At 41.7% G+C, this 26,461-nt stretch overlaps 1 protein-coding gene across 1 annotated transcript in view; it reads left to right on the forward strand.

The window, feature by feature from the left end:
- The window catches only part of DZIP1L (DAZ interacting zinc finger protein 1 like), a 35,754-nt gene extending 14,994 nt beyond the window's left edge, over nucleotides 1-20,760 (forward strand). The window contains exons 8-15 of the mRNA XM_089671254.1: nucleotides 3,291-3,342; nucleotides 4,931-4,993; nucleotides 6,020-6,153; nucleotides 6,829-7,021; nucleotides 11,098-11,290; nucleotides 13,528-13,739; nucleotides 19,869-20,005; nucleotides 20,545-20,760. Of these exons, the coding sequence (XP_089527380.1) occupies nucleotides 3,291-3,342; nucleotides 4,931-4,993; nucleotides 6,020-6,153; nucleotides 6,829-7,021; nucleotides 11,098-11,290; nucleotides 13,528-13,739; nucleotides 19,869-20,005; nucleotides 20,545-20,703 (1,143 nt within the window). The 3' untranslated portion in view covers nucleotides 20,704-20,760. The remainder of the gene's footprint in view (nucleotides 1-3,290; nucleotides 3,343-4,930; nucleotides 4,994-6,019; nucleotides 6,154-6,828; nucleotides 7,022-11,097; nucleotides 11,291-13,527; nucleotides 13,740-19,868; nucleotides 20,006-20,544) is intronic.
- The last annotated feature ends 5,701 nt before the right edge of the window (nucleotides 20,761-26,461 follow it).

Raw genomic sequence — 26,461 nt, forward strand, 5'->3', positions numbered from 1 at the left:
CTGTGCAATGGTTTTGCAAAGAGCAGTCCTGATCCTCCTTTTCCGGGGTCCCCCAACAGCGGTCCTGGCTCCTCCCCCCCTTCTGATTGACCCCATAGCAAGCCACTTGCACTCGTGTGAGCTTACTCCTGAACCGCCTCTGTGTGTCCATAGACACACACAGTGCGGCTCGGCCCTGCTCCAGTTCCCTTCTCACAGCCAATGGCTCCTGCTGCTGTGTCTAAGCCATGGACAAGAGAGAAAAAAATAAGTCAGCAGCTACAAAAACTGTAGCTTCTGATTTTTAAAAAAAACAGCCACTCACCTGTCCTAGGATCCAGCGCTGTCCTCGCCATAGCCAAGTTCACCGCCCATCCTGTGTCCCTGGCATCTTAAGTGTGAGCACCCGGCTGTGACAGCTTGTGGCTTCACAGACGGGTGCCCACTGCGCATGCGCGAGCAATGCCGTGCATTGTGAATAGTCCCGCAGTCCGCTGGGACCTGTCTCGTGTCCCAGTAGAATGGGGGGGGAGAACTTCCGCTTCTGATCACCTAGGTGATCGCAGCGGAAGTGGGAGCGGGTACCTGTAAAAGTCGCACACACATGCTCACCTACCTCCCTTCCCCCTGGTCTCCCCAAAGGTGCAAATCCTTAATGGGGAGTCGAGGACAAGGCCTTAAAGCAGAACTTCTCCTTTTGGGTGGAACTCTGCTTTTAGTGTACGAAATTTAGAAGCTTATATTATAAAAAAAAGTACTTAACGTGTTTATAGAAATGTGTTCTAATGACATAACACGTGTCCTTTGATCTAAGAATACATATTTTTGCTATTCTGCTGTAAAGATTTTAGCATCCCATGACAACTGAGAGTAGAATTTCGAAATGGATCTAAAATGGTCATAGCTGCTTCAATTGCTTGTGGCTGGATTAAGCAATGATCATTTTGGCACTTTGTCACAATCTTGGCTAGCTGTCATAGGGAAATAGTCAGATGTCCAGTTTGGATATTTCTAGTCAACCACTACTATTTCACCCAAGAAAAGGCCAAGCAATACAGGAGTATATAGTTTTGTACAGATCATTTCCAGAGTGCTCATTTGATGGTAGGATTGGAGTTGCCATCTAACCTTTTTCTTGAGTCTTTGACCAACTTAAAACTTTTAAGAGATAAATTCTAGGAAGAAGTAATAAAATATTTCTCATAAATGAAAGTGCAATTTAACAGCATATTAACAGAAGCTCATGGGGTCCTATAAAAATAAAGATTTTTTATGAATCATATTGGATGAATATGATGATGCAATAAGGAATATAGGCTTAGATTCCTTTTACACACAACTACTGTATGAGTGAATTGGTGGGCAGATTGTATGCTGAATGTGAGAAGACTATGGACTTGAATTTTTCTAGTACTAAGGGTTTTCTGAATCCGATGTGGTTCACATACAATAAATTGGATCTTCAGATTTGATAATCTATTGGGGAATTGAGAATGAATGCACTAATCTATGCCTTCAGTTAACCTTCAGTGAGGTATCTTTTCATTTTGAAGAGAAACGTAACTGAAAGAGAGCTTCCAGCAAACAGAATAATGGGATCACAGTAGTAAGATCATCAAATTGCCTTCTAGCAGTCAGAGCCTTAGATATCACTGCACATGAGAGCACCCCCTCATACCAGGAAGTTCAGTTTTTTTAATGGAGACTTCCAGAACAAAGGTAAAATTTAAAGGGAATTCTCATTAAAAAGAAGTAATATAGAATATAAAATTGCCACATTTTGTAATGTAATGCTATACAAATTATTTTTCCATTTCAGACAAAATTTGAAATGCAGTATGGCAACCTGGAGGCGTTTTGTAGTTCATTGCTATGCAAAATGCCCTCACGAATGTCATTTACTGCTTGTGTGATTGGCTCACTGATTTGTCTCTGGTGTTTGCACTAAGATACAAGTAAAATTTTAAGCATCCTCTACGAAGGAAATTTCATATTTGGTGATATGCTTCCTAAGGGTTAAGTATTTCTTTGGCAATGCAGATGCTGCAACTTTCTTTATGAGAACACTTAAAGAGCACTACTTGGCTATGAGTGCTGGCCTTTCATTCAGAAATCACTCTTAATAATTGCACAAAATACATTTTTCCTCAAAACAGGGAAATGTGTGAATCTGTTACAAAGTGTGTTGAATCCTTGCAATGTACCTAGATCATCTAAAGGAGATTTTTTCTCAAGGAAGGTGAAGTTACACTTTAAGGGTTTTGCATAAGCACAAATAGCATTTCTAAATAATCCCCATAACGTTCCAAAGCTTTACCTTTTGGGTTCAGGTCTATTTAAGGGTTCTAAAGCTAACCATATGGGGGAGTATATTTTGCTGAGATGCAAATAATATGCAAGAGTAATGTTTTTTTTCATTTGAATCTTGGTTTCCCTGGTGTATTTTTTTCAGAACTGTAAGGTAATCCGAGATAAGGCAACTCCTATACAAAGGCTCTGTGTAGGAGCTTCCTGTAATAGAAGTCAGTCTTGTGCAGCTTGACTGGTCTTGTATCGCCTGTAGTTGCCTAGAGTGGGAGGACCTGCTAGGTCCCACAATAAACACAGTGATACTGTATCACTGTGTATTAGGCTTTGTTTTCACTGCTGTGACCCCAAAGTCGTGCAACTCGCTTGCAACTTCTTTGGCTTGCTTGCAACTTTTGTGATTTAACATTACAGTCTATGGCACTCAAGTTGCACCAAAGTCACAGAAAAGTAGTGAAGGAACCTTTTTATTTTCTAGCTGCATTTTGAGTTGCATTGATTAAGACGGCACCTATTGAAATGAATGTGTTTTGACTTGTCATGCGACATTATGGGGTTTATTTACTAAAGCTGGAGAGTCCAAAATCAGACTCACTTCTGCATAGAAACCAATCAGCTTCCAGGTTTCATTGCCAAAGCTTCATTGAACAAGCTGAGGTTAGAAGCTGATTGGTTTCTATGCAGAAGGGGGTCTGATTTTGGACTCTCCAGCTTTAGTAAATAAACCCCTATGTGTCTCAAGTCGCATAAGTTGCAGCAGTGTGAACTGGGGCTTAAAGTAGATTTAAGGAGTTAAGAATATTGTGAATATTTACTTCAATTATCCAATCACATGAAAAGTAACTTCTTGTTCACTGTAATTACCTAACCATGTGCAGATGTAATAAGTAAACAGGAATTTACTTTTCACCTAAAGTGATGCAGCTTGACTGGGTTAACCCCTATTATTAAATCAACTCGCTTGTACGCAATGTAATAACCTTTCCTTTACCCAATTTCTCTAGATTAGGGAACTGGCTGCAAGAAAAGAAATCAAAGAGATTGAGATCAAGGAAGGTAAGAGCTACAGTTATACAGAACTGTACTTAAACTAAAAGCTAAAAGGGGAATCTTCCTTAAAGTGACATTAAAGCTTTCTTTTTTTTAAATTAAAATAAAAAACCTATCATACTTGCCTGCTCTGTACAATGGGTTTGCACAGAGCAGCCCCGTCCTCCACTTCTTGAGTCCCCCGCCCGCTCTCCAGGTTCTACCTCTTCAGCTAGGACCCTGTCTGGGTCCATTGACACCGAGTGGGCGTCACGGCTCTCCCCCCTGCTCGCTTGGCACAGCATTAGGTTGACAGTAGTAGGAGCCAATGGCTCCTGCTGCTATCAATCTGTCTAGGGAGAAGGGAAACAGCAGTGAGAGCCAATTCTCTTGTGCACATCACTGGATCGGGTTGGGCTCAGATAAGAATAAGAAGGGTACTTGGGGGGATATGCAGCACAGAAGGTTTTTCACCTTAATGCATAGAATGCATTAGAAACCTTAAAAGAGAAGTATGGGTTTAGGCTTTTTTTTCCTTTATACTTACCGAGGTGGATGCAGCTTCAGTCCGATGTTGCTTCTTTCCCCTGCCGGCTCTAAGGGTGAGTACTCAGAGATCACATGGCCGCTGATCGTTGAGTTTTCACAGCTGCTCTAAGCAGAGAGCGGGACTGTCAGTCACCACTGTCTGTTCTGCCCCCTCAGAGCTCACTAGAGCACTGGGCTGTGGAGGGGGAGGGACGGCTGGCTGAGCCAAGTGCCGCTCCAGACTCTGGGGTGGATCCCAACTTTGAACTCGGAATCTTTCCTCAGCCTGGACCAGCTGAGTGAAGTTAGCCGACAGCGGGCTTCAGCCCACTGTCAGCTGAAAATGGGTCACGAGCTGCACTCCGGTGATCCACAAGAGAAGTACAGCCAAAAGCAGCTATGAGGCTGTCATCCTGGTCTTGGCTTCACTTCTTAATGAGTAATTGATTTGGAAAAAACATGAAGCAAGGGAGCTGAAGCTTTTCTGCTATCACTGGCTGCATGGTTATTCCAGGTCAGTGACTGATTAGGTAGTGCAGCCATGGATGATGGCCACCAAAACTGCATTTTTGAAAACAAGTCAGCTGTTGTAACTTCCATATATGTCACAAGTTTTCTTTCATAATAAACTTGAATCCACAATGTCCTTGTCAATATGTATAATGACATTTTCTGTATGTAACAATTTTGTAAAGAAGTTATTGAAGAAAAAAAGACTCCCAATGAAGGCCTTTTATACAAGGTTATATGATGAATTCTATAAAAGGTTAGATGATAAATACGCAGTGATCTAAAAAAATCTGACAGTACAGTATGTTTTTTATTTAATTCAACAAACATTTGTGGGCAGAATGAGATAATTAAGTAGACTGTTGTGTTAAGGTAGTTTAATGATTCTGGATTGAACACAAATATTAAAATTTAGCTGGTCAAATTGAATGACCTCACATGTACATTACAATGGGATATTTATAGTTGGACCACTCTTGGAAACAAACCACTTTTGCCAAATATGTTTGCCAAATAATTTTTTTAGTAATTTTTTTTAGTAATTTTTTTAGTAATTTGTTGCTGTCTTTTAAAACAGTACCACAAGCATCTCGCGTGGTTCTGCCTGTTGGAAGTGCTAAGGATGATTCCAGTGGAGATGGTAGGTGGAATGTAATTTTTAGGCATTCAGTAAAGCTTGATTTGGTGTGTGCACATGCATGAATGTAATCATTTCTTTAAACATAAATAGCATCTGAAACACAGTTGGCCATGCATGTTACAGCCTAATTGTACACTCTTCTTTAGTACACCAACAACTGTAAGACACAAGGGCATGCCTGGTTGGATACAAACTATAAAGATTGTTTACTAAGGCCTTCATATTGCATACTTGGTTGGTGAAACTAAAAGAGTGTGTGTAGAAATTATTCTCTTATACATATAAATGTGTATGGCCATTTTAACATGTGTATACTTAAAACATTTTTTTTGTTTGGATATAATAGAGAATAATTAAAAGCCCTGTTATCTAATTTTTTGCTGTCTGTCTCCAAGTGGAAAGATTGTGTGTTCACTTCCTGTTGTGAAAACACAACAGGAAGTAAGAGAAAATCCCACCTTAAACAGTTGTCACCAGAACAAGAATCCAAATTAAAAGATTTAGCATAACTTTTGGTCCTGGTGAGAACTCTAAAATTTCGGTTTCACGTCACTTGCTGTTTCAGTGACAGTAGTCAACAGGACTAATAGGAGTCTGAAACTCTCCAGGACTAATAGGAGTTTGAATCTCTCTACTGGGGACGCAAAGAGCAATAAATACTTGCTTACAGAAATGGAAACAATGGTGCTGAATCCTCAAAGTACTTAGTATTTCAACTATGAGTGTAGGAGTGTGTAGAACCCTAGGTAATCAGCTCTCACAGGTTTCAAAGGCCACATTGAAGACTATAGAGAGAGAATCATGCACCCTTTCTCAGTTAAAATAACTTGATGGGGAATTTAATTCTTTCCTCATCTATCTTTATATGCACTTTAAGTGCTTAACTATTTGCATGCATTGTGTCAAAATAAAACTTTGGGCTACTAGCACACCATAGTACACAAAGAGCTGCATACAGTGATGTTATCCCTGAAACATGTTACTGCATTTGTTACAATGTTCTTCTTGTCTGTCTGCTGTGTGCAGAGTTGGATGTAACTCTAGACCAAACTATGAAAAAGATTGAGGAACTAAGAAGAAACCCTGACTTCATCAGACGATTCCGCCCCATCCTGGAGGAGACGTTAATTGAGAAGCTGGAAAGCATGGGTGTGAAAAAGGTAAAAAGCTTCTCTGCTGAGTACATTTCTCAGATCAATAGAGTAGAATGACAAAGCCATTGAGGTCCTTCTAGTACTGGAATACATATTGGGTTGGTTAGCTCTGTGCCCTCATTTTTCCCGACTGATAGCAAAAAGCCAGCTGAACACTTTGTCACACTATTACATGAATAAAAAGTATTTTGAATGCTTGGTTTTAATGCAACATTAATGCTTTTAATTTGTTTATTCAATAGTCTATGATTTTAGTTGGAATGTGTGATGATTGTCATATCTTTTGATACCTGCACAACTTATCAATCAATTATATTTTTCCAACAAGAATAATAAAAACTCTTTTGAATAAAAAAAAGTTCACATTTATGTTCAATCGCCCTTTAATCCCACAGTTTACGGTACATGTGTGAGTATAAAGGTAGATGTTATCCTTTTTATATATGCCTGCTGCTAAGAAGATTATTTCCTACATAGTCAACCTGATATGTAAAGACTGCACTAGAGCCGAGACAGCTTTAGTCTGACTGGTGGATATGTGTAAAGCTAAGGTTACATCCTCTCTTCCTGTTATATATATTGTGATGATTGTGTATTTTTATTGCCTAGCATTACAGTACTGCCCTGCCATTGTTTGCCAGTGTAGCTAATTATTATGTAATTATATGATGTTAATTAAAGGGTGCAAAAGGAATTCCTGTATCTACCTACAAAGATCTGAAGGATCTTCTCATGAAGCAGCAGCAGCAGAAAATGAAGAAGTTTGCAGACTTTGAGACTCTGAAAAACAGGTTGAGGAAAGTGCTTACCAAACGAGTAAAGCAGCAGAGAAGGAGTGAGGAGACATTACAGTCCACCAATTCACAGCTATCACGTGAGTGAAATGCTCCCTTTAGACACTCTATATACTTTATACAATGAAGAGATCAATATTCACTGTAAGAGGGTATTAGTCTACATATTCATGTGTCTCTTTGGTCTAAATGTTCTTACACCAGGTCTTTTCCCTGCTAGTGGCATAGCAATGCAGACAGGCACCTTTAGGTGCCTAAATGCTGATTTTGTTTACCTTCAAAACACCCCACAAAACAACTAACCAGATCTATCATGGTCTGTGCGTAGTCCATCTGGCAAAAGGAAGGGGAAGACTACATATAAACCATGATGGCCATTTTGGCTCTAATACAAGATCTTAAAGATTAAAGATAGTGGGGTGCTTTGTCAGTGTGCAGGGACTTGGTGATGCCTGTACTATTATGCTCCATGTGGTTTGGTAGATTCAGTCCATAGGTTTGTTTCCCTGTATAGCAGTGATATAAAGGAGGTGGTTCAAAATGTCTGATATAGCTCAGAATTTCTAAACCCCTTGGACACTACAGAAATGTAAATCTCTAGGATGTGAAGTGGAACTGGGCATCAAAGTAGTAAGAAACAGAATTTTGGCAAAGAAAAAAATAATTTGGTTATATTGTCATCATTATCATTACAGGCTTGTCTGTCAACAAAAAAATTATTATATATACAGTGAGGAACAGAAGTATTTGAACACCCTGCGATTTTGCAAGTTCTCCCACTTAGAAATCATGGAGGGGTCTGAAATTCACATTGTAGATGCATTCCCACTCTGAGAGACAGAATTTAGGAAATCACATTGTATGATTTTTAAAGAATTTATTTGTCTTGCACAGCTGAACATAAGTATTTGAACACCTGAGAAAATCACGGTTAATATTTGGTATAGAGGCCTTTGTTTGCAATTACAGAGGTCAAACGTCTCCTGTAGTTCTTGACTAGGTTTGCACACACTGCAACAGGGATTTTGGCCCACTCCTCCACACAGATCTCCTCTAGACCTATCAGGTTTCGGGCTGTCGCTGAGCAACACGGAGTTTCAGCTCCCTTTAAAGGTGTTCTATTGGATTTAGGTCTGGAGACTGGCTAGGCCACTCCAGAACCTTGATATGCTTCTTACGGAGCCACTCCTTGGTTATCCTAGCTGTGTGCTTCGGGTCGTTGTCATGTCGGAAGACCCAGCCACGACCCATCTTCAATTCTCTGACTGAGGGAAGGAGGTAGTTGCTCAAAATCTCACAATAAATGGCCCCATTCATCCTCTCCTTAATACAGTGCACTCATCCTGTCCCCTTCGCAGAAAAGCACCCCCAAAGCATGATGTTACCACCCCCATGCTTCACAGTAGGGATGGTGTTCTTGGGATGCAACTCATCCTTCTTTTTCCTCCAAACACGACGAGTGAAGTTTAGACCAAAAAGTTCTACTTTGGTCTCATCTGACCACATGACTTTCTCCCATGCCTCCTCTGGATCATCCAGATGGTCATTGGCAAACTTCAGACGGGCCTGGACATGTGATGACTTGAGCAGGGGAACTTTCCATGCAATGCATGGTTTGAAACCATGATGGCGTAGTGTTCTACCAACAGTGACCTTTGAAACTGTGGTCCCAGCTGTCTTCATGTCATTGACCAGCTCCTCTCTTGTAGTTCTGGGCTGATTCCTCACCTTTCTTATCATCAGTGATACCCCACGAGGTGATATCTTGCATGGAGCCCCAGTCCGAGGGAGACTGACAGTCGTCTTTAGCCTCTTCCATTTTCTAACAATTGCTCCAACAGTTGATCTATTTTCACCAAGCTGCTTGGCAATTGCCCCGTAGCCCTTTCCAGCCTTTTGGAGGTCCACAATTTTGTCTCTGGTGTCTTTTGACAGCTCTTCGGTCTTGCCCATGGTAGTAATTGGCGTCTGAATGACTGTGGGGTGGACAGGTGTCTTTAAAGAGCTCTGACAGGTGCTACTAAGTTAGATTAATGAGTGGAGTAGAGGTTGACTTTTTAAAGGCACAGTAACAGGTCTTTGAGAGCCAGAATTCTTGCTGTTTCTTCAAATACTTATGTTCAGCAGTGCAAGACAAATAAATTCTTTAAAAATCATACAATGTGATTTCCTGAATTTTTTTTTAAATTCTGGCTCTGAGTGGGAATGCACCTACAATGTGAATTTCAGACCCCTCCATGATTTCTAAGTGGGAGAACTTGCAAAATCGCAGGGTGTTCAAACACTTCTGTTCCTTACTGTAGATATAATGCATGCTACGTAAATGTCCATTAAAGTGATTGTAAACCCCAGACATGAAAAATTAACAAAGCACTTCCTTCTATATTATGTTCTAGCCTCAATACAAAGCAACGAGTATCATTTCTCTCTGCTATCTTTAAGAGTCACTGGCAACACTCTAAGCAGACACAACAGCTTCCTTGGAGACAGCTAACTCCCTCAAGTACCCAACATGTGAATCACAGCACCAGTCAGTGTTAAGAGGGGGGTGAGTCCATTCCCTCCGCTCAGGTTTTATTGGCGAGCTGTGTCCTAGCTCTGTAGTGTGTGTGATGTCAGAACTTCGCCCCCTGCTTTCTGTACCTAAGAAAATAATTTAATCTGTGTGTTCTAGACGGCTCTACAGGAAAATTGACTTCAGATAAACAGGTACAACCTATGTAGGTGGATTTGTTTCATCATGTGTCACCTGAGGTTACCTGGGTAAGGGTTTACAACCACTTTAAATATGACAAATATCTTGTTTACATATGCTAATGTATGTACTGTACAGAAGTACTTACAGAATATCAAAGTGGGTTTGTGTGTGTTATATGTACTAGGGCTAGCATCTGCAGACTATTAAAGTTACTGTAGCTGAGCCTACATAGACAGTATTAGGACCCTTTAACACAGGTATTCCGATTAGGTCTGCCTGTCGGTTTTGCAGGAGGACCTGTTCGGAAAGGTCCATAGAGCCCCCCCCCCCCCTTTATATTCCACCTTCTTACCCGCCCATCTTACCCTTTACAATCCACATCATAGTAATAACGTTTATAATTAAATATTCCCTGTGTAATCTTTTATCTTCCACATGCGTTTTTTTTTTTCCCATTTCTTTCCTTTCCTTTCCTTCTATTCTTCCTATCTTTCACATGTTCTACAGAAAGCAGCTGCTCACCGTTTATTTCTTATGTTTTCCACCACTGCTTGTTAAGCCTGTATGCATTATACATTTTTTTAATTTCACTACCCCGCCCCTCAGTTGCCCCACCCCTTCCTCCTCTCCTTATTTATTGGCTCATCCCACTAGCCAATCAGGTCTGATGAAAAGGCAGGTTGCCTAGAAACGCGTCACCGCCCCCTTGGAGGATTCCCAGCAACGTTCTGATGTCATTTTCTGCCCGGCGGCCATCTTGGATGTGCCTCAAGCTGGCTACTGTACCCACGCTGATGTGAGAGATCAGCAGTGGCTGTCCTGGATCCCGGTTCTTATCTGCACCGCGACTCCCGGTTACTGAGCCCTGCCATCCTCGCCTCCTCCTGTGGGACCCGCCTAGAGCGCCAGCCACGCAACACCTTGGCATTACAGCCATCCATTTGTGAGGTGCAGCACAGATGACATCCTCCTCCTTATATATTGATGCCTGATATCTACCCACGTCTTGTGAGTTTTTATAATCTTGTGTGCAATAAACTTTTATATTCATACTGCACTTAGTCTGGCGCACTTCTCTTTCTTCTCCCTATGGACAGGTGTGTGAAAACGGACATGTGTCCATTTACATCTGCCTACCTCTGGATCAAGCAAAAAAAAAAAACGAAAAAGGACTGCATCCATTTCCATTTTGGTGGACCGAAGTGGAGGTAGTCTCATGTAAACGGAGTCCATTTACACCCAGCCGCCCATGGAACTCAATGGGGGTCTGCCGTGTTCCATTCCACTTGGCTCTGCTCAATGGGGATCTGCTCACACAGCCCCTGCTGATGCAAAGTCTGCTGTGTGTGGAAGAACCTTAACAATCTAATGTGTTATCATAAATATTTTATAGCACTCTTTTTTGACACCTGTTTGTGATGAATTAGAATAATTTTATTTGTTTTCTGGTTATTATAGTACCGAGAAGTCCAAGAAGCCTGAGAAGCCCACACAGCCTCCCACTTTCAGAATCAATACCTCAGGTCAGGAGTGTGCAGATTGTGGAGTCATATTCACCAGCCAAAGCTCCGGTCCCTTCACCTCGCACTAAGGGCTTAGCTAGTCTGAATACAGCTGGCACTATGAATGTTACTCCACAACCATTGCCAAGGTAAGATAACTGTACGTAGCATTAAAGTGATTGTAAAGGTTCTACTTTGTTTTCCGTTAAATAACAAACATGTCATACTTACCTGCTCTGTGTAATGGTTTTGCACAGGGCAGCCCTAATTCTCCTTTTCTTGGGTACCCCCCCCCCCCCCCCCCCGTGCTACAGGTCCCCCCCCGCTGAGTGACCCCAGAGCAAGCTGCTTTCTCAGGTGTCATGCATACATGCTCATTTCCAAGCAGCCCTGTGAACATCTCTGCCCTGCCCCCCAGGGCTGCTGTTAGGAATCATGGGGCCCCCTTTGACCCCCTGGCCCCGCCCTTGACCACACCCCTGGTCCCTCCCCTGTCTCAAAACAAAATGCATCTTTGTTTTCAAGTGCATCCAGTAGGAGGGGGAGCAGTTACAAATACGAATGTAAATGAGGCTACAGGGCTTTTTTGTTAAAGAAATTAGGTGCAGAAACGATCACACCCCATTGCACCACTCACCATCTACATCATTGCCACACCCCTCAGTGTCCTACGTACAAAATGCAGAGTTCAGGAGTGCACGACATACAGAGTTCAGGATTCAGCAGTGTATTACCCAAAAAAGTGTAGAATTCAGCGGTGCCCAATGTGCAGAGTGGTAAGCTGAGAAGTGTGTTAAAGCTGGAGTGCAAGGTTTTAGCAGTGGTTTGATAACATAGTGCAGAATTGAGGAGTGTGCTACGAACAAAGTGTAGAATTCAGTGGTGTGTTAAGAACATATTGCAGGATTGAGGAGTGCGCAGTGTACAGAGGGCAGGGTTTTGGAGTGCTCTGTGTGCAGAGTGTGCAGTAAACAGGGGTATACTGCCCTCCAAGGTCCAGGAGTGCGCTACATACAGAGTGGGCAGTGTATAGAGTAAAGGGCCCAGAAGTGTGCTGCAAACACAATTCAGGGATCAAGAGTACACTACATTCAGAGTGCAGGTATGCTGCATGCAGCGTTTAGGAGTGCACTATGTGCAGCGTTCAGGAGTGCACTATGTGCAGCGTTCAGGAGTGCGCCATGTGCAGCGTTCAGGAGTGCGCCATGTGCAGCGTTCAGGAGTGCGCCATGTGCACCGTTCAGGAGTGCGCCACGTGCAGCATTCAGGAGTGCGCCACATGCAGCGTTCAGGAGTGCGCCACGTGCACCGTTCAGGAGTGCGCCACGTGCACCGTTCAGGAGTGCGCCACGTGCACCGTTCAGGAGTGCGCCACGTGCACCGTTCAGGAGTGCGCCACGTGCACCGTTCAGGAGTGCGCCACGTGCAGCGTTCAGGAGTGCGCCACGTGCAGCGTTCAGGAGTGTGTTATGTACATAGTGAAGGTGTGCGTGCATATCTCACATGCCACTGTACGATTCCCCCCCCCCCCCAAGAGCTCATCCCCCAAATTTTTTACCCCTCCCTCAGTTATCTCCTCCCTGCCTAGTACAGAGTGCCCCTCTCCCACTCTTCTCTCTGTCAGTACACAATGCTCCTCTCCACCACAGAAAATAATGTTCTGTCACTTACAGGAGGAGGTCATGCTGCAGGCTCAGGGTTCTGATGATGCTGCAGGTGCGAGTCTACAGCTGTGTGCCCCGTTCAGTCAAGTCCCATTCCACCCCTTCTCGTTCTGCCACGTCCCCTCCTCTGTTGTATATGCAGGGAGAGAAGGGAGGGTTTGACTGTGCCGCCGGGATCGCTGTCACTTATAAAATACTGAAGCTGCGCTTCTGTGTTTTTAAGTGACTACAATGAGCGGCAATGCAAGGGGTTCCGGCTGAGGAAAAAAATACATTTTACTAATGGATTATAGGATTATAAGCCTACAGGAGGCCTGGAGCTACCCCCTTATCGGCGGCCCTGCCGCCCTCCTCACTCGCTGTGAGTGACAGTAGGGGGAACCAATGGCTCTTGCTGCTGTGTCTCAGCCAATGAAAAGGCAGAGACCAGGGAGAGCTTTTGCTGTCGTGCACATTGCTGGATCGGGATCAGGTGAATATGAAGACTGAAGGGGAAACTGCACACTGAAGGTTTTTTTTCCCTTCATGTATAGAATGCATGAAGGTAAAAACCGTCAGGCTTTAGAACCACTTTAAATTCCAGCACATCCAACTTTGTGCTGAAAATAATAGCTTTGCAACCACTAGTAAATCAGTGTGGATTAACAATCTTAATTTATTTTGTGTGCAAACATTTTGTGTGAAAACAGCATCTTTGATTAAAACGTTGTGATTCTCTCCAGAACACCCCCATTCACTTCTGAAGAGGAGACATCTATTTTTGACCATCCTCCTTACAGCTTTACAGCACACAGAGGCAACCCAAGCTCCCAGGCTGTCTCTTCTATGCAGAAGCAGATTCAAGAGGATAGTGATGATGACTGGTCCGGTTCAGAGATCTCTCTAGGGAAGCCTAGCCCCAGGATTGTTAGCTTTTCCAAAGACAGCAACCAAGGTCAGAACCAATTACAATGGACAGTGTTTTCAAATGATATAGTGATGTACCATATCACAGAATGTTGTAAATATACTCTACTTATTCGATTAACCCGTTCATACAGAGACTGAAGGAACTTATAGGGTAAGTTCACCTTTCGTAACATGTTACGCCCATTTTCAGGGTGTAACATGTTATGATCCAATGGCCCCCGCTCCCCCTCGATCCCCGCTTTGACAGCTAGTGGGGATCATGGCTGCATCACTCATTTGAAGTCATCTGTGAATGAGAGACTACAAATCCCGACAGCCTTAACAGCTGTCAGCTTATCAGCTTATAGTCCTCAATGAACTACCACGGCACTGTCAGTATATCTGCTTGCTCATACATCAGGTACCAGCAAGCAGATCTACTGACACATCTGCAGGAAGCCTGCATAGCACCAGAAATCTACTGATCACTGGTGCAATGGTTTACAGGCTCCTGCAGACGAAAGTAATAATTGCATATTTTTTTACCTGCAAAAAAATGTGCATTTTATATTTTTTCTAAAAGGTGAACTTATCCTTTAGGCATCAGTGGTGCATAATACATCCAGTCTGAGACCAGCTACCATAATATGAACATATTTAAGAAAATGAGTAACATATGCAATGGGCACAGTCCACATTCACACTTTAAAGTACACCTGTGCCCAGACTAAATGCATTAAAATGTTTACATACAGTATTTCCTATTTTCTCTGGCAGCAGGGACTTGATGACCTGACAGCCTTCGACAGTGATGGCTTAATTTAAAGCCTTGTTTGTTACTTGTACTACTTGTTATGAATATGCAAATTCATTAATATCCACAGTCTGAGTACAGGTGAACTTTAACCCCTTTGCGCCTAAGGGTAAAACAAATCTTAACGCCTAGTCACAATTTTGCAACTTTGATAAGTGTTAGCAAAACCGTACATATCATCACAACTACTTTGTGCATCCAAGTGGTTTTTACCTTGTTGTTTTCAGGACAATTTGGGCGTTCATTTGGTGGTAAATGGTAATGGATATCTGATGATTTTTTTTTTTATTATTATTATCAAAGGAAAACTGGCCAAAAATAGTAAAAAAACTGACGAAAACAAAACAAGGCCTGACCCTGGACTTAACCCAAACATTAACCCTGGCACTGGCCTAGATCAAGCCTTGTTTTAATTTTATTTTTTTGCTATTTTTATTTATTTATTTTTACACACTAATTTTTTTTTTTTTGTTCTCTTTGGAAGGACATAGAGAGATACAATGTATCTCTTTCCTCTATTCAGAGAGAGAAAGCAGGGGGCAGGCTTCACAGTGACTGGTCACTGTGATAGCCAATCAGAGGCTATCACAGCGATCAGGTAACCTGGAATCGGAAGTCTTGGGTCCCAAGGCTTTCAGTGAGACCCCGATCTCTGTGCTGAGAGCATGCCGTGCAGCATCCTCCCAGCACAAAGACAGATATGCAAATTAGCGGCCCCACGGATAAAAGCCCTGTCCAGTGGGGCCACATATTTGTGTACAGAAGGCGTGAAGAGGTTAAAGTGGTCTTTAAGGCTCAAGGTGTTTTACTTTCATGCATTCTATGCATGAAAGTAAAACAACCTTCTGTGTGCAGCTCCTCCCAACCTCCCTTATACTTACCTAAACCCCATCGTGATCCAGCGACGTTCATGAGAGCTTCCTCTCTCCAGGGACTCTCCCTCCTCATTGGTTGAGACAGCATTGGCCATTGGCTTCCACTACTGTCAATCAGAGCCAGTGAGCCAAAAAAAGAGAGAGGGGGTGGGCCGAGCCACGGCTCTGTGTGTAAATGGACACACAGAGCAGCGGCTCGAGAGTGAGCCTGTTTGGGTGCTCCCATAGCAAGCTGCTTGCTCTGGGGGCACTAGTCAGGTGGGCGGAGTTCTGGCAGGGGACCCAAGAAGAGGAGGATCGTGGCTGCTCTGTGCAAAACTATTGTACAGGGCAGGTAAGTATGATATGTTTTTGTTATTTTTTTTAATTGCCTTTAATATCACTTTAACCACTAGCCTACCAGGCACTTATACCCCCTTCCTGCCCAGGCCAATTTCCAGCTTTCAGTGCTGTCGCACTTTGAATGACAATTGCTCAGTCAAACAACACTGTACCCATATGAAATTTTTATCATTTTTTTGTGACAGATAGAGCTTTATTTTGGTGGTATTTAATCACCTCTGGGTTTTTTATTTTTTCTTAAACCAAAAACCACTGAAAATTAAAAAAAAAAATGTTTTTTCTTAGTTTTGGTTATAAAATTTTGTAAATAAGTGATTTTTCTCCTTCACTGATGTGCGCTAATGAGGCTGCACTGATGGGCACTGATAGGCTGCACTGATGGACACTGATAGGTGGCACTGATGAGGAGGCACTGATGGGCATTGAAAGGCATCACTGATGGGCACTGAAAGGCAGCACTGATACATGGCACTGATAGGCGGCACTGACTTGCACTAATAGGCGGCACTGACTGGCACTGTTAGGCGGCACTGACAGGCACTGATAGGCAGCACTGACTGGCACTGATAGGCGGCACTGACTGGCGGCACTGATTGGCAGCACTGATCGGTGGCACTGACTGTCACTGATCGGTGACACTGAAAGGCAGCTCAGATGGGCACTGATATGTGGCATTGATGTGCACTGGTAGGCACTGATGGGCACTGGCATGAGGCACTGATGAGCACTGACATAAGGCACTGATGGACACTGACAGGTGGCACTGCTGGGGCCACACTGATCATCAGGGCACACTGATCATCAGTGCCCTGATGAGCAGTGTACATGTAACCTCCACGGAAAGCCGATTACCGGCTCTCCTCTCCTCTCGAGCTGTCTCGTGACAGCTCGAGAGGAGAGAGATACTGATAACCGGCATTTCCCTGTTTACATGTGATCAGCTGTGATTGGACACAGCTGATCACATGACCGAGCCGACATCTTCGTCTCTTTCCGTGATCCGCTGTGTGAGGGACACAGCGCACCGCCGATCGCCGCGCTGCGCGCTCCCAGAGCCACGCATGCGCAGTTAGAATGGGAGGACGTCATATGACGTCCTCCCAGAGCGAGAGAACCACCTTGCGCCTGTCATATTACTATATGGCGGGCGGGAGGTGGTTAAGAAATGTAAAACATTAGCCTACAATAATCCTCAAATGTTATCAAAAACTAGTGGCTGCTCAATCACTTTGTATGTATTGAGAGCTTAAAAAAAAAAAGCACATTATCCGCACTTAGACTGAGTTTATGCCAATGACCAGCTAAATTGACCCCTTTAATACTGGGATTTTCTATGATTAGCTCTACTAAGAACTTAGTTGCCAGAGCAAACAAAAGGGATGTATGAGGCATCCCTGCCATATGCCTCTTTCAACATCAAAAAGATTAGATTTGAATCATTAATATTTCACATAGGCTTGCAGGGTGGAGTAGAGAGTGGAAACTCACCCCATTTTTAAGGGTGTAAAATAAATACTGCCAGGAAACCAAATCAAATGCTTTTCCGATTTCTAGGGATAGGACACGTGCTATATTACTCAGGAAAATATTTCTTAAGGGGGCTCACAGCACATTTTTTTCAAGAAAAAATGCTATACTTTGTACCAGGAAAAGGCCTTGCTAATCCTGTAAAAAATGCTGGCTCAGTTCATTAATTTAAAATGATGTAAGCTGCTGCACCCATTCCAATAGTGGAAGCTGCTACATTAGGTGAATCTTGGTTTCTGAGATATGGCATGTGTTATATACTTTGGACCGGGATCTTCCTTGTATTCTGGGCTCTTGCCCCAATCACATGCTTATTGGTGGATTTCCTGTAGGAATAAAATGGTAGTCTAGCCGGTACTACAAAAGTACACTACTTTGCTGTGATGTTTGCTAGAAGAGTGGCCATAGTAGACTAGAATCCCCCATGATGCTAGTTAGCTGAACCCATGGGCATCCACTGAAATTGTAATGGATCATATATTGTAGGTAATCCTACAGGTATGGTAAAATTATTACAAGGTGGGCTTTCCTCTGCCACTGTTTAGTTTGACATCTGCAAAACTATGCAATGTGTCATGTCTTGTTTTGCCTGTGATGCTCTGCAGAACATGTGTGGTAAGACACAAGGCTCAGTGTAAAATACAACATATACAAGTACACCTTTTTCAGAATTAACCATTTCAATACCGTGCAATTTTACACCTTCCTGCCCAGGCCATTTTTCAGGTTTCAGCGCTCTCACACTTTGAATGACAATTGCGCGGTCATACAACACTGTACCCAAACTAAAATTTTATAATTTTCTTCACACAACTAGAGCTTTCTTTTGGTGGTATTTAATCACCGCTGGGGTTTTTATTTTTTGCTAAATTAACAAAAAAAGACCAAAAATTTTGAAAAAAAACACATTTTTCTTTGTTTCTGTTATAAAAGTTTACAAATAATTGTTCTTCATAAATTTAGGCCGAGATGTATTCTGCTACATGTCTTTGGTGAAAATGACCCAAATTAGGATGTATTATTTAGTTTGTAGGAAAGTTATAGAGTTCACAAACTATGGTATGTATCTGAAAATTGATCAATCCTGAAGTACTGACGGCCAATCTAATTTCTTGAGGTCCAAGAATGTCAGAATAGTACAGATATCTCCAAATGACCCCTTTTTGCAGAGTAGACAGTCCGACGTACTTCATAAGAGGCATGGCGAGTTTTTTGAAGTTGTATTTTTTTTGTCATAATTTTTCGGAAAATTAAAAAATTAAAAAAATGATTTTCACTATTTTTTTTTGTACATACTGTCACCAGTGCAGTACAGCGTCATCATATAACTGGCATGGCGGTGAACAGGGACACTGACTCATGACAGTATGAAAAAAAAATATATATATATTTTTTTTTAATTTTTTATTATTTTTAATTTTTTATTACATTTTTTTTATTGTTTTTAAGATTTGTTTTTCATATTTTACTATGACCAAAGTAGTACAATGTTACCATAGTAACATTGTACTACTTTGGGGAAGTGATCAGTATTTTTTTTTTTTTTTTTTTTTTTGCACAATTTGCTTATAGCAAAGAATTACTTTGCTATAAGCAAGCATTTACCTGAATGAAATCGATTAATTCAATTTTTTTTTTTTTTTTTGTGCTTAGCTGTGATTTGGTCACAGCTAATCACATGTCATGTGCATGTGATTAGCTGTGACCATTCACAGCTAGGCAGTAGTATACAATGGATGGCATGAATGAAGCCATCCATTGTATACAACTGTCATGTGACCTGCTGTGATTGGTCACAGCAGGTCACATGGTACCAGGAACAGGAGCCGGTACTCGGATCTGTCATCGGCCGTGTCCGAGGTACACGGCCGGTGACAGATCGCGCTGCTCTGCATTAGCGCAAACTGCGCATGTGCGGGAGCACGCCAAATGGCGTGCACCCGGAATGCAGCAACACTTTTGAAGCCGCTAAACGGCCATTGGCCGGGCGGCTAATGGTTAATGTGCTGTGTTTGTCCATACACAGCAAGGGCAGTCATTTTGTTGACTGTAACAGCATTTTTTTAGGATATCATTTATTGCTAAATTATCACAGTTACTCAAGGTTGTATTCTATAAATCATTGGTTCAGCCCACAAATTGGTTTTGTCCAATGTCTGGGTGTTATTGTACACTTAAACCTTTTTTTACATTGCAAATATATAATTTAAGGCTAAGTTCACCTTTAGAACATGTAAAAAATGATCCACCCTTATTAGGGTGGAACATGTAACATGTCCAGCTCTTGCCTCTCCCCCGATTCCCCCCTCCCTGTGACAGCGGGTGGTGTATCTTGCTGTATGAACCTCCTTGTTTATTCATTTAAATTGAGGGGCAGCCTAATTTACCAAAAGGAATGTTCAAAAGGATGGAGACATGTAGCCAAGTATGACATTTACAAGAAAAGTATTTTTGCATATAAGTTCAGCTGCCCTTGTCTTTGGATCTACAGGGTGCTGGGACATGTGGTTGATAATGGCAGTTGCCTCTGCTTAAACAGCTTTAGCATATGTTCACGTTTATATAAGTTTACTTTCTTTTGGCTTGGATTGCTGACAATGGTATTTTCTCTATGCAGGTTCCTTTGTGCATTCCGCAGCACGTAACTTAGAGAAGCAGCTGTCAATGCAGAGGGAGAAACCATTTGGAGGAGTGGACACTGTCTCTACCAGCCCAATGAAATCCCCAAACACTACAGCAGCAGGGAAAGCTCAGGTACATTGAATGCCACAAATTTACCATAATATGTCTGTGCTACATGCCATGAGCAAATCGATGCGGCCTATTAAATGATATTGTTTTTAAAAGAAAAACTAATAGGAGAGCCTGGCCATGTGATCTGTAAGAGTCACCTCATCAGCTGTCCTCTGATCATGGAGCTCTATCTGCTCCTTTAATCAGGGAGCACCCCATGGGCATTGACTATACACCAAAGGCCATACTTTAATTAATTGGTGTGCATACAGTAATGAAACTGAGTATAATGGAGAGTGGATAGCAATAGCGTCCCTATGTGTATGTCTCCTATTTTTCATTCTGCAGTCTGATGGCAAAAATGGCAGGTCAAAGTGTCTTGAGAGCTGGAGCACATATTTAACTTTGTAAAATATGTGCACATTCCTATTTACATCTTTTTCGTAAACAAAAAAATAATATAGCATTATAACCAATGGTTTATTTTACAATATAGAGAACGTGTTCTTCAGACTGTTACCACTGTACAGTAAAACAAAGAATTAAATCTTATTTTCTAGTCTTGGGATGACGACTCTGAATTCTCCTCCTTGGAAGAAATCACAGATAACCTTGACCTCAGCCCGAGGAAGCCTCAGCCTGTTGTGCGTCACAGTGCGGACTCCATGGGCTCTCATGGGACCAGTGTCTGGAGCTCTGCCAGTGGAAGGGGCTGGTAGAAGAAAGGGGTATCAGTAATACCTACAATAAACTCTTTGGTTTGGTCTGAGCTTTAATTCTTGCTTATGCTTTGAGTTACTACAACAGAGGTGCAATGTGTGTTTTTTGCACATTAAGAAAATGAATGTTGGAACATGGAATCTTGGCAATCTAGTTATGTTGAATACCAAACAATACCTGCGCTATAATGGCCATTCCACCAAATACCTATCTCCCAGGATAGATAATAAAGTAAACCAGTGAACCAGCACTATACAATAGCTAAAACTATGTTATAATAACCATACACATTTGTTATCAGTATGTAGGAATCCAACTATCCACTATATCCCAAAAATTGACAAAAATCCCCTTGGAGACCTACTATCACTGGTTACATTCTATGCTTTCGAGACTTGGAGAATATATTGATAATTTCCTCTAACCTATTGGAACTAAAACCCTTGCTTTACTGAAAGGAGGTGAAGATATCATTAAACATAGAGAAAATAAGGCTGGCCATAAATGTTTTTTTTCTTTTGATCAGCCAGCGGGCTGATCAAAAAGAAAAATGAACAGATACCCCATCCACACATTCAAAGTGGATACAGGAGGCTTCCATGCAGGTTTAGCTGTAGTAGCCATTATGGCGGGAGAATGAGTTGGCAGCATCCATTTTGCTTGGGCCCTTTGAGTGGCCATTTTGGTGGGGACTGGCCATTTCCCCTTCTATTGTCTTGGCCTGGGATTCTGGTGGCCAACTGTTTTAAATTTTTTGCTGGCTGGGACTGAGCCGGAGGCTATGTTTGAGTAGCTTCATGGCAGTGTCCATCTTGTGGCCCTCCAGTTGCAGGGCCTGTGTGTGGGGGCATTGTCCTCCATCAGCATGGACCAGCTTGGCGCACTTCTCCACGTGGCATTCCCTTCCCGTGTGGCACGACATACAAAAGGCATTCCAGGCACCCTTTTTCTGCTTTGGTGGTGAGTCCTACCAGGGTCCACTTCCATCTGCAGCTGCCTGCTAGGAGTATTACTTTCTTTGGGCATTTGTTCCTGGCAGTGCCTGGATTGGGGGCTTTGCTAACAAATGGAGTCACAAGAGTCCGTATCTCCTCCTGAACCCCTCATAGAGGTGGTGGGGTCCTCTGGTCCCTCTAGTCCTTTAGGCACACTGTCAGCATTCCTTGAGTCATTTGTGTCTCTTGGGTGGCAGGGGATAACAGGAGCAAGAAGAGTGACAAACTCCCTATACACACTCCTTCCTCCTTGGTTGATTCTGAGCTAGACCCTGGCTCGGTCGCGGGAGTTTCCTGCAAACCCAAAAGACTCAGTCCCGATCCCTCTGGCAGTGAGGACATTTCCTCTGGCACTGTTGCTGTGCAGGAAAAGTCACTGGTGGTAACACTCTTTACCTCTGTCCGGGAAACTTTAAAGATTGAGGATACTGCTGGGGAGGTGGCTGTCCCCTTTGGTTCTCACAAGCTGGCATGTTTCACCAAGGTTTTCCTTTACAATGCTTATTTTGATAAAGTTATTTACCAAGATTGGGAATGCCCAAAGGGTCCTTTTGTAGATCCTAAACACTTTTTGATGGGTTACCCCTTTGAGGAGGCTGTTCTGAAGTGGAATTCCCCCCTGTCAAGGACCCTCCCATATCTATATTGAACAAGGCAACCATGATCCAGGTGGAAGAGTCTCCTTCCTTCAAGTATCCCACAGACAGGAAGGCAGAAATGACATCCGCTCTGTTTACAAATGTTGGTTTGGCCCTTCGCTAGTTCTGGCTACAGCCCTTGTGTCACAGACACTCACCAAGTGGGCTAAACTAAGGTCTGGGTAAGGAGCAGGTCTCCCCAATCTACTTGGAGCTGGTGGACCAATGAGTCCAGGGCCTCATATATGTTTGTGATGTATCCTTAGATGCGGCTCCACTGCTTTCGATGCTCTCTGTCTCAGCCATGGTTCTCCGATGAGTCCTCTAGCTTAAGTGTAGGTCTGCGGATCAGACTTCTAAGAAGACCTTGGACGATTTGCCCTTACAGGCTTTTTGTTGCCACTCTGGACGTCATGATCAAGAACCTTAGGGAATAAGGATTATGACATAAGAAAATGCACTACATGTTGTACCACCCATGTTCCCTATTTACTGGAGTGCCCTTGTGGCCTCCAGTATGTGGGCCTTACGGCATAAAAAAATTAAAAGTGAGATTGGGGGAACAGATTCAAAATATTAAAAAATTATTTAAAAATCCTAGTCTGTCTAAACATTTTGTCTATATGACAAAAGGGACCCTAAAATGCTAAAATTTTGTGTCATCGGTATGATCAGAGGGCAGTGGAGGGGTTCAAATAAGATGAGGGAAAGTTCTCATAATGAGATGAGATGGCCCTATGAGCTGGATTGTACGCAGCTCAGAAGATTCAAGGTTGATTTGGATCTAAATTGTGTTTTATCTAACTTTTGAGTCTATTTGATGTATGAAAGTATGGCATTTTTCACGCTTTTCTACACATCTGACTAAAAATATTGTACATGGCTAAATGTGGCCTAATACTTGTAATAGAGACAAGTATTCAATGTGGCAGAAGTGTTACTTAAACGGAGATCCCAATGTGGCCTGGCATACATTGCCTTTCTGAGGAAGTCCTTGTGACAAAGCGTGTTGATGTCAGATGTGATGTCAGGCACTGTGGGGAACCCAGAAGTGTTGGGGTGTATTATACTGGATCTCTTTATCTGCAGCCTTATTGGCTGGACAAAAAAAGAGTTGACAACATAAGGGTACCAAAGGTGATTTAACCCTATATATAACAGAGGGGTGCAGGAAGTGCTTCAACCCTATAAACATCAGACATTATATAACCATCTTAGAAATAAGTGGTCATATAGAGTTGGTGACCGCTCTTGCATTTGTATATGTGCTGCATGGAGGAGAAGAGTTGCAGGAAAAAAATGTATTTGGCATGTGATGGACATAGATACAGAAGGATTTTTTATAAACTACTATATACTGTAATTTATCAAACATTTATATATGCACTATTGTGATTAGCAAAATATGTATCTTTAATACATATGTATGGATTATTAGAACTTAATTTTAGCTAGTTTATAGCACTCGTTCACTTCAGTCTAGTTATGCTACATAAAAAATTTGTCTCCTGTCTGGATGGTAAAAGTTACAGTTTATGAAAATCTCCAGGGAAAGATAATCATCCTGCTCTTATTCTTCAGAGGCAAGTCTACCAAAAATTGAATGCTGGTAGGTGAGCTGACCATCAGGCTTGTTAAAACTCCACTACAAGAAGATCACACATGTTAGCCTTGCCTCCCCCCACACCTCCCTAGCAACTGCCATTGACTTAACATGCATGCTGTATCTGTAATGTATATCAGCCCAATGTATTACTAAAAAAATTTCAGCAAGGGACATCTGACTTATATGGCCAAACAAAGTATGTAACATGTGTAGCAGAGAGTTGTGGCCAGTAATCACAGTTTTCAGTGGACTTGCCTTTATGTACTGTATAAGAGACAGTCATAGTCATATCTAATATTTAGCTGGTAAAATGTCTGTTACAGCAGAACGGTACTTTAATACTATATACAATAATTACATTGCCCGCTTAAACATCACACAATCACATATTTACTTATTTGCTAAACAAATAAAATACAGAACACACGTTTAATGTTTACATTTAGTATAAAATTATTTTTATATGTATATGGCTTTATTTAAATGTTACTCTTTTGTTAATTATTTTTATAAACACGATGGTACAACAGATGTCATAAAATGAGTATTGTCATTTTTAAATTTCAACATACTTAGCTGTAATAATCTGTATACAATTTAATAAAAATAAGTACAATTGCATGAGTCATTACAATACAAAAATTTGAAAGCTTGAAGCCCAACTCTAGCTTTCAAGGAAAAAAAAAAATGATGAGGCCCAGGGGTATAAAAGAAAATAATATGCAGCTCTGGCTGCAGGACTCCCCTCTTCTGTGGAGCTGTTCTCCAAAGAAAATTCTACTCTAGATGTAAAAAAAAGGTTAGGTTTTAAAGTGACAAAGGTAAGTCATTTTCTGTTTTCACTGTTTTTACAACTATCCAAAAAAAAAAGGAAAGAAAACTCTCTCTTCATATACCACTGATCTCTCAGCAGAGAGTGGTGACAGTCAGTCACGGATTCTCTGCTGTGCCCCTCCAGTGCTCACTGGGGGCGAAAGGGGCTGGTTCAGTCTCCCAGTGGCTCGCTGATAAGCTGAGCCAGCTGCCGGTCCATGCTGCTGAGTGGATCCTGATCAATTCGGTGCTTGGACTGGCTGAGAGACGTCAGCCAACAGCGGACTTTAGCAGCTGTCAGCTGAAAAATGGGTCACTGGAGTACAGAACCAAGTGCACTCCTGTTATCTAAGTAGGGCCAAAACTTCTTTAGCCATACTTCTAACCACTTGCCATCTGTCCATTGTAAATTTGTAAATACAATATGACAATATATATCACATAGATCGAAGTACAGAGGTAGGTTGTGAAAGAGTCTCACAAGTGGTGTCGCCATACTCGGGAAGAGTAGCAGAATGTGTTTTTGTATTATAAGTATGACCATGTTGTGTGTTAGAATTTTTTATTAATTGACAATATTGTGTAAAAGAATACATTTTTATTTTCTTTCCGCATTTTCCGAAAACTTGTGGCAAGAAAAAACAATATTTTTTAAAAGACTCAATATGTTTCTTAGGAAATTCCTTGGGTGTTTGATGTCCCATTATGTGGGTGTTTTCGCTGTCCAAGGTCTCCAGAAATTCTAGACATAGGAGAATAAATGTGTAATTTATGCACTTGAAACATCTGAATGTGCTCCTTGCATTTTAGGCCTCTCTATGTGATAGACTGTGAAAAAGTCATACATACGTGGCAAGACCATACTCAGAATTACATGCTCCTCCTCCTAAGTATGCCTATGCCATATTAGAAATATCTTTTTATTGACAACTTTGTGTAAAAAAAAAAAAAAATCATTTTATTTTCCTATATTTTCCAGATAACTTGTGCCAAAAAATACATTTTAAAAAGACTCACTATGCCTTTCAGAAAATACCTTGGGGTATTTGCTTTCCAAAACGGGGCGATTTTGTGAGTGTTACTTCAGTCCTGGCACTCCAGGGACACAAGAAAAATGATAGGTAGTCAAGAAATGGCACTCTTTGAAAGCCTAAAGGTGCTCCTTAGATTTTGGACCCCTCTATGCATCTAGGCTGTAAAAAAATCTCAAACATTATGAGTAGCAGAATGTGTTTTTGGGGTGTAATTGTAAGCATGCCTATGCTATGTGTGTGATAAATAACTTGCTACAATGACAACTTTGTCACAGAAAAAAACACATTTTATTTAATTTCTTCATTTTCTAAAAAATTGTGACAAAAAAATTACAACTTCAAAAAACTTACCATGCCTCTACTAAATGCCTCGAACTGTCCAATTTCCAAAAAGGGGTTATTTTGGGGGTATGTGTAATGTCCTGGCATTGTAGTGCCTCAGAAAATGAGATAGGCAGTCAGTAATTTGGGACTGATCGATGTTCAAATATATATATATATATATATATATATATATATATATATATATATATATATACAGTTGTGTTCAAAATAATAGCAGTGTGTTGAAGAAAGTGAATAAAGCTCAAAATCCTTCTAATAGCTTTTATTTCCATACACACAAAAGCATTGGGAACACTGCACATTCTATTCCAAATCAAAACATGAAG

The sequence above is a fragment of the Staurois parvus genome, unplaced genomic scaffold (genome assembly GCF_062004578.1).
Source record: "Staurois parvus isolate SC_StPar_1 unplaced genomic scaffold, SC_StPar_1.0 ptg000102l, whole genome shotgun sequence".
NCBI classification, from domain to species: Eukaryota; Metazoa; Chordata; class Amphibia; order Anura; family Ranidae; genus Staurois; species Staurois parvus.